Source organism: Ictalurus punctatus, chromosome 6 (assembly GCF_001660625.3).
Source record: "Ictalurus punctatus breed USDA103 chromosome 6, Coco_2.0, whole genome shotgun sequence".
In the NCBI taxonomy this organism is placed as follows: domain Eukaryota; kingdom Metazoa; phylum Chordata; class Actinopteri; order Siluriformes; family Ictaluridae; genus Ictalurus; species Ictalurus punctatus.
The window spans coordinates 581,095-589,973 of record NC_030421.2 but is presented as its reverse complement, the minus strand read 5'-3'; the positions used below and the strand labels follow the sequence as shown (position 1 = coordinate 589,973).

At 42.5% G+C, this 8,879-nt stretch overlaps 1 protein-coding gene across 1 annotated transcript; it reads left to right on the top strand.

The window, feature by feature from the left end:
• The first annotated feature begins 52 nt into the window (after positions 1 to 52).
• On the top strand, positions 53 to 8,082 carry fancb (FA complementation group B). The gene is made up of 9 exons (XM_017470688.3): positions 53 to 323; positions 529 to 2,261; positions 3,863 to 4,018; positions 4,223 to 4,315; positions 4,527 to 4,655; positions 4,924 to 5,096; positions 6,454 to 6,794; positions 6,972 to 7,212; positions 7,307 to 8,082. The coding sequence occupies exons 2-9, from the start codon at positions 1,371 to 1,373 to the stop codon at positions 7,662 to 7,664; spliced, it is 2,382 nt and encodes a 793-aa protein (XP_017326177.1). The 5' UTR covers positions 53 to 323; positions 529 to 1,370; the 3' UTR covers positions 7,665 to 8,082.
• Positions 8,083 to 8,879: the final 797 nt, after the last annotated feature.

The window sequence follows — 8,879 nt, the reverse complement described above, 5'->3', positions numbered from 1 at the left end:
GATTAGTCTTGACGTTTATGTTAAAGCAGGTAAAACTTATTTTGATAAAAATATTTGTATATAGATAGATAGACTAATTTTAAGAACAGGTTTCTGGGAGAAAAAAACTAAACAGTGGCTCACTGTCGCTATTCCAACAAGCCCCGCCCAACCTGAGCTCGGATTGGATCACTCTATACCGGCACCTGAGCTAGGATTGGATAATAGTTTCGTTGTCCAATCGGAGAACGGCTTGAGAGAGGAAGTCACGGAATACGGATGCGGAGGGGAAATATTTTGGCGGGAATGGTTTCCTGACAGGAATGAGGCACGAGCTCACTCAGGTATTGTGTGTAAACACCAGTTACATATAGTTATTCTTCAGGTATTTGTCTTGTTCTTAAATGTTTAAGGTGGCAATATTTTTTTTTAACATCAACTGCAGTACAATGTATACAATACAGTACACTAACTAATATTATTTCCTGAAGTGATGTATTTTGTTTACACTGTTATCCAGCTTATAATTTATTTCCCTTTTTTGAACAGTTTTCATCGAGACTGAAGGGAAAAGCTGTGGAAATTCTGCAAACTTCTGTCACGACTGTTGAACTTTCTGAAATTCCTGTTACAAATTGCAAAAACATCCTTCCAGATGTCTCGTTAGAATGATACACAACTCAAAACTGATGTCTCGCGGCTGGAAGTCTCTGTTCCGACTCCTTTCAGCTTGTGTTCGCACTAATAAGACGATTTGTCGCTTGTGGACGTGGCCTGACCACCATTGTTTTTTACCCCATGTGGTAGTGGCTATATATAGTCTCTAAAGCTAACTACGCAAATTAAATAATGCAGGAATCAGTGAGAAAATTGGTTATTTGATTTGTGGCATGCAAGGCGAGTTATCTGTACTAGTTACGTACACACACTAAAATTACCAGCGATCTCTGCTACTTCCTTCCAAGCTTTATTTTCCCTTCGTAACGTCTCCATTTACATTTAACGAGAGGTCGTATATATAAGATGAAACTATGGTTCATCCATTTTGGGGCATCAATTTTTTTGGATTTGTGCCAGTGTGAACCTAAGGTTAATCTCCTTCCTAAGTTCTTGCGTCCCTTTTTGAAAAGTTTCATAATTACGGTTTTACCGTAATATGACATTTGTTATATCTTCTTCCAATACTCCAGTTGTAATTGTCGCAACTCATTTCGCAGTTTCTGTCTCTGTTGCATTCCTGCCAAACCCGTCACAACTGCTGTAACTCCTCTCACAACTCCAGCTCCTATCACATCTCCCTGTTTAACGTCGTACCTCCTCTGGCACGTATTACTGCTGTCTTTTCTTCTGTTGAGACTCATGGCAACTTCTGCCACTATCTAATCACAAAGATGGCCTCAGATCAGCGCGTCCATATGGTGACGCTGCATGGTGACCTTGTCATCTTTCAGTGCAAGCATCCGAGCTCAAAAGCCTCTGAGATCACCTTCTGGCGGACGTCGTTCAACCGAGACTCTGGCACCTTCTTAAACAAAGACAATGAAATAATCCCCATGTACGAAAACGCCTCCAGAGCAGTCAGCATCGTTCGTTGCACTTCTGCCGTGAACGTGAAAACGAGGCAGAAAGTCCTGTGCATTTTGTTGAAGCTTCACAGGAAGGGATCTCATGGGTTTAAGTACATGCTTTACTCTTTGAGCAGTAGGACCAGCGCAAAGCTACATGTGGAATTTTCATTACCTTACGAGATGCGCAACGATGTCTCGATTTTGCGCGGACCCACTTTGGTCTGGAGTCACGAGGACGTTGTCTTCTACACGTCCGCTGAAACTGGTAGTGTGAAGGAAGTCCCGGTACGCGTGAAGGTCAGCTTTCTTGGCGAGTTGCCCCTTCCTCAAAGACCTTTAGCAATTCTTGGTTCAGAAAAGATGTCAGAAGAGCAGATGGGAAATAAAGTGGAGGATAAAACTGTTCTTTACTTCATAGAGGATGGAAGAACTTTTAGCACTGATTGTCTTATACCCAGTGCTTACAGTTCGGTTGTGCGGTGCATGCTGGTGCTTTCAGCCATGGAAGTAGATGGATCGCTGAGATCTACTCTGGTGGCTGCTACATGTAGGAAACAGTTGGTTTGGTTTGAAAATGGACTTCCAGAAGAAGTATGTCTTCTGCCGTACGAAGAGCCCCAAAGCATTCGAACAGTTCATACAGGAAGCGGCTGTCTCATCGTTGTTGTTTTCGAGCATGGGAACGTCTGCGCCGTGTGGAAAGATACCTTCAAGGTAGGCAATGGCGTACATTTATGGTGCTTTTACGGTTTGCCATGTTGTATATTAAAGACCTCATATCCCACAGTATCTCAACTCTGGTCCTAGGGATTCTGTACACTCTTTAATAACAGATGATTGAAATATAGCTTTAATGAAATGGTTCTTCTTCCAGAAAAACAAAAACATTGCCTCAAATGAAGAAGCGGTGAAAGAAGTTCCACACATAACATTACAGATGGTGTTGAATGTTAAATTTCAGTCTGAGCTTTGAAAATACCAATTAAAATCTTACCTCCAACGCCAACATCCGATCCCAGGTGGTACTACGTGATGCCGTCGCGCCAATGGACTGCGATCTGGACGTATTTCACGATAAACGATGGCAGTCAAAACAGATTGCAAACTGTGTTCTGTGAAAATATCAAGAGAAGGAACTACAGCATCTTCCTACAATAAAGATAACCTGGTAACACATTTTTAATAGTAAATTTACTACGAGTTGAGAAAAAAAAATGTCTACAAACAATCCTAGGTGTACTAACCCTAACCCTAACCCTAACCCTGTTCTTGATGATTAGTCCATCCCTCCAGGATTGTTCAATCGCAGAAATGAACACGAAATCAAGCAAACTCTGAAATATTCGCAGGAGCTTGCAGTTTTTAAAGTTACCGCAGATTTGCGCCGAGACACGTCATCATGACGCACGTTCAGCCAAAGCGCTCTTCCATTCACATGCGTCGAAGACGAGTACAGCTAAAAGGTCTAATTTACCAACAAACATCACTGCGAAAGAGCGTGCAGAACAATTTTGTGCAATTGTGATTTCGCCGATTCAAGTAGTGTTTAAAAAAAAAAAAAAAAGAACAAAAAACGCTCTTCTCCATTAAAACGCTATTCCATCCAGGCTAACAAGCTAAAACACTTCAGCTAAGCAGATCAGCTCACCGGCGTTATAAACAATAAGCGTTGTAGTCCAAGTGCCAATTTTCACGGCCGATATTTAACACATAAACAGAGCAGAGTAAAACGCTCCTCATGTCAGCATCAGCTTCCACTTCGCATCGTGTTGATGTTGGTTGCTGCTGTGTGAAACTAGCACTGAACAACTTGTACTGAGTTTTACGTTTAAGAGCTTTAAGTGATTTTAATGTTACTCGATACGTCCAGATCGTCTCTTCATCAGCGCATCACCTGGTTTTGGATGTTGGTTTTGAAGCTGAAGTAAACGTGATGCCTGATACCATTCACATCAACCCTAAATAAAAGGACGTGTTAAGACGAGGCATCGAGGAGCCTTTAGACGTCGACTCTGGGAATTGAGGTAACGTTGCCTCTTCTAGCCTACATATTGCATCATGCCATGCCATGGTAGTGCCCCTGCTGACAATTTCCTTTTAAAGCTCTAAATACTCTGAGCTCACATGAAACCTAACTGAAAGGACTCCAGCCGTGGCCAAGCTCCCTTCAGGCGTCCCGATTGGGTTTAAAGTGGAGACTCGTATTCCACGTGTCTTTTGAGGATTTTGACCGGCAGATCCTATAGGAACTCGTCCGGTCCGTTTTCTCATTGATGAAAGATGTAATATAAAGTGATCCTTATTTTTCCCCCCAGGTGGCTGCATGTTGGACAGATGTGCGCCTTTTGCTTGTGGACGATTTTGTTGGTGCAGGGTTCGAGCAGATGTTGCTGCTTTTCGAGGAAATCGACTCGGCAGACGAAATACTGGGGAGGTTCCTCCTCACGGATCTCTGTGGCGTCCGTTACTCCGTCAGTTACCATCATCGTCTCCTCACTTTTTCTTTTCTTCATGTTGAATAATAATCAGCTCTTGAGGTTCTTTTACTTGTAATAGATGTGGGTAATGGCTTCGGGTTGTGACTGGACAGTGATTGCATTTGAGTGCGACACGACGACAATACAGTGATGAGTGCAATGCAGTGCAGCGGGAAAATAACGTGTGTTTGTGTATAGTGCAGAAGAACGGAGAGCGAAGACGTAAATCGGTGCGAGACGGCAGAAGAGAACATCAGGTTGACGATTGACGCTCTAGAGGCCAGACTGCAGGTTCGAAACTTATTTTTTAACACTTTCCTACCTTATTAGGGTTTCTTTGTTGTGATTTCTGTTTCAGCTGAGCACACGTACCGGGACACGTGACTGACGGCTGATTCACGTCGCTCAGGTGTTCCACGTGTGAGCTGTGAACGTCTGGTGTTGTTTGAAGTCACTGATAGTCAGAATAAAATAAATAACCGTGTGCGTGTGTGTGTATCAGAGCGGCTTGACCTTCCTCCATGACCTCCGGAGAGACCTGCGTGTTAAAGACCACGTCATCCAGCAGTGTGTATCGGCTCTGCATGACCTTTTATCGGACAGGAAGCACGCCGCACCTCCTGCACTGCAGGTCTTTTTATTTTATTTCACACTTTTATATCAACCTTTTTGTCTCAGACAACATTCCAGTTACGGAGCACGTCTAGTCACACGTTTCACATGATACACAAGCGATAAGTGTGTTCATACATGAATTATTTAAACCCTTCAGTCCTTCAACCCTTCATACTCATATACTGTATTGTAGTAGTGGGAATAGTGTGTAGTACGCAGTGTGTACAGTGCAATGTGCAGGATATATATCTGTATACAGCCTGTATTCCTTTATTGCGTTACAGGAAGGACTGGTGTCTCTGTTGGATGATGAACAGAGCGAGGAGGACGAGTGCACTCCACGTGTAAGGATGGAAGTGAATTCGGATGCGAGTCTCCCGAAAGTGGAGAGGGTCTGGCACAGAGTCATCGGCCAAAGGCTCGCGTTCGGCGCTCTTTTAGCGCAGACCAATCAAATGTATAACGATCAGTCTAATAATAATAATAATACATTGCATATTAAATATCGAATGCATATCAAAGAGCTTATTATTATCATTATTATTATTATTATTATTATTATTATTAAGGTAAGTAATAAAACATTGTGGTGTGCATTTACGGGAAAATAATCAACGGCAGGGTGGCGTGATGCAGCGGAGTTACTGTTACCATGCCAACGTTCATTACTTTCCTATAACTGCACATCCCTGAAAGTTTTATTGCTCTTACACCACAGCAACTTGTCAACGCTAACAATATTCTGTCAATTAAAGAACGGCACATCATGCTTTTTTATCCATTTATAGTTACATTAATGTTATGAAACCAGTTCTTACGTTATAGCAGCTATGAACAGTCGTTCCTTTAACAGCCTCTCTGCTCTCTCTTTCTCTCTCTCTTTCTCTCTGTCTCACTATTTCTCTCTCTCTCTCTCTCTCTCTCTCTCTCTCTCTCTCTCTCTCTCACACACACACACACATACACACAAAGTTATTAAGACAAAAAAACAGCGTGTCACGTTATAAAACAGAAACAATGGGTCCAAATATAAATCTTTCAGCGGATAAAAATCAGTGAACATTTCCAGTGATGTTAATGTAGTGTGTAATGTTCGCGTGTGTTACACCCAGTGACGGGTGATACAGCTGGTTCACGACACGCCCCCCTGAACAAGGACGTCTCAATTCTCAAACACAATCGGCCTCGAGTCCTCCCTTTCTTATCCTCACGTACTCGGAGGGAAGTGAAGGAGAAATACATGAGGAGGCCGTGTTTAAGAGAAGAGACTGCACGAACAGATATCACACTGAAACGGAGGAGTGTGTTCATGTGCTTCAGATATCTGTCCTTCAAAACATCCTCCAATCTGGTTTCTATGGGAACAGACTGAAAGTCTCTCTCTCTCTCTCTCTCTCTCTCTCTCTCTAACTGTGATAAAACTTCTGATAGTCGTTCTATTTCTATTCTACTCTAAACTTCACCTCATGTGGTAGTCTTCTGTTCTAATCTAATCTGTTCAGTAATCTGTTCTGATGTCTGTCTTTTCTTTTTCTTAAGTCGATTGTGATGTCAATTAATTCATTCTCAGATGATTTTATCTCGTACAGTGACGTCGTCTCGCGTCTCTTTTCTGTACTGTTTTATTCTGTTGTAAGTTTGTCTCGTAACCATTTTTAAAAACTTATTTATATAATAATGTTATTTATATATCAACAATAATCTTAAGATTTGATTTTGAACAGACAACTCATTTTTCTGTGTTTCATGCTGCAGGTGTTTTCAGCTACTTCTCTCTTTATGTTTCTTTTCCTCCCACCCGGTTTGTCTCTCAGGACGGAACCTGAACACATGATCGCTGCTGTCATAGCCACGCCCCCTATGGTTGAAAGTGTGAATAAAATCGTGTGCTACCCTGAACCCCTGACCCCTGTGCCTCCTGGACCTCCGAATGCTAAAAGAAGCAAGTTTCCTAGTGGTCCAGCCGTACTGCTCGTCACTGATCTTGCCCCGTTATTGACCTTTGACCCTGTTAAATGCTCTGTTCTGCTGTGCTTTCCTACCAAGGAAGCAGGAAGTGCATCTCGGCATTGCCAGTTGATCAATTTAGATTTACAGGGTGCACTGGAGGGGAAATTTCAGCCGCGTCTCTTCGAGGACTGCAGCATTGACTCGGGTAATGCGTGCTACTCCGTTATTATATGTGATGTTGGTATTATTAACTGTTAACACTAACCAGAGCAAGACAACCTGCAGGTGTTAATACGTCCACAGTAAACATCATCATGTGTGCTGGGGGTCGTGATACGTCACCTAGCAGAATGCAGCTCTGATTTCTGTTATCACTGTTTAGATGAATCCAGAGAAGATCTGCTGAGTCTGATGGTAGCGTTCGAGTGTTGGAGTTTTAACATCGTAAGTACTGATCGCACCGTCGTGGACGTATCAGGCTTTTTGGAGGAGAAATTCAGAGCTAAACGAATAAAAATCAATCCTCGTTATATGCTGAGTAATTCCACACGACCGTCCGGCACCCTGCTTTTCTACTGGAAAGCCTGCAGCTCCTTCAGCGGAGTACTGGATATCTACTGCAGGTTTTTATTTTTAATCGTACAAACTAAACCATGAATTTTTCTGACTGTAAGTTAACATATCCCTGAATGACGTTTCCTGTCCTTTACCTTGCAGCGATCATCTCGGCTTGCTTCGTTTCCTGGATACTTTGTGCAACTTCCTTCCTGCTTCTCATTGCATTAAACTTCGCAAAACTGGGCAGGGCAGAAACAGAAGCCCCGCCCTCTTTATGGAGCACGAGATTCGAACGATAAAAGAAGGCGTGGCCGGTCTGATCCGCGGCGGAGCGGAAGGACCGAGTAGCGATCTCATTGTTCATATCAGTCGTGAGCAGTGGCTAAAAGAAAGGAGTGATCAGCTCCGCCCACTCGTGGAGATAAAGCTTTATCACCGCATGATGGAAAGAGCGATTAACCTTAAGATGGAGAGTGATGTTGCTACGCTCGTGGAGGCGGAGCTTAACAAGTATTGATGAAGTTTGATGGGATGAGAAAAGACTTAAATGTGTGTAGTGCAGCAGGCGGTGGGAGTCGGAACGAATAACTCGTACCACAGTTCCAGCGTTGATGTGCATCGCACCACCGTGAAGCTCATTACATTTAAATATTCATGTGAAAGTCCTTAAGGAGCAGGTTTCTCCACTGGGAAACTACAAATAAAAAAATAATAATAGCCTAGGACATGAAACGTAATTGTGCTGGGTGCGTAGGATACTGAAATGTCCACCCCGCTTTGCATTTTATTATTATTATTATACTTTGTTGTTATTATTAGTGCTGCACATATAGGTTACGTATCGTTTGTTTGTAATATTGCAGTTTGTGTTTCTTGGCTATTTGTGAACTAATGTGCAAGTACTGCACTGTTTAATAAACAAATATAGAACTGTGGCATGTTGTGTTTGTGATTATTGTGAGTTCCACACTACTAGATATGATTATTAACATGTTGTACTCCGTTCTAGTAAAAATGATGTGACTTTGTTGTATTTCGTGTCAAAACTACTGAATTCTGCAGAATGTGAAAATGGAAACGCTTTCTGGTGACTGTTGGTCAAAATAACACACAAATAAAATGAGAACATATTGTGTGTTTAGTAGTTTTATAAACAATATTACAATGACAAATCTGTTTGTTTTGTCTTTTTTTATGATACTGTGTCTATTTTTCTCGTTGAAACACGCATTCGAACACACACCGGTCAGAATCAGCGGTTCAGCTGCAGGGCTTCCAGATGAGTGCATTTTGAGAAGTGGTAAATCTTTAGATAGTGTAGTGTGACGTGTTTATTTTGTACGTTTACATGTGAAACAGAAGAAAGTACTCTCTCCGTTGCCTAGTGCCACCAGGCATGCCTTTTTTTCACCGGGCCAGAACCCACTTCCATATTGCTTATTGATCCTAGTGGACATCGCTATGTGCAGTCTGACCCACCACGATCCTGTGCTCATGCAGTGCCTGAATCTATTAGAGCCAGAGTATGACAGTGTCTCCGTATCAGTCTGTGAGATAAAATCCAGAGGACCCCTGAAAAGAATGTTAGGCTATGCCAATACCAACCTCACAACAGTTACTAGCAGGCCAAGTCCTCGCTGTTGAGGCCACCCAAATCCAACCTGTCCTGAAAGCGAACTGCCAACACTCGGGATTGATGCTGGCCTACATGCAGAGAAAAAAAAAGCTCAAG

Coding starts and splice junctions, on each gene's coding strand:
- fancb (XM_017470688.3), top strand. CDS start 1,371: ATGGCCTCAGATCAGCGCGTCCATATGGTGACGCTGCATGGTGACCTT. Junction 4,019..4,222: donor TCTGTGGCGTCCGTTACTCC/GTCAGTTACCAT, acceptor GTTTGTGTATAG/TGCAGAAGAACGGAGAGCGA. Junction 4,316..4,526: donor CTCTAGAGGCCAGACTGCAG/GTTCGAAACTTA, acceptor TGTGTGTATCAG/AGCGGCTTGACCTTCCTCCA.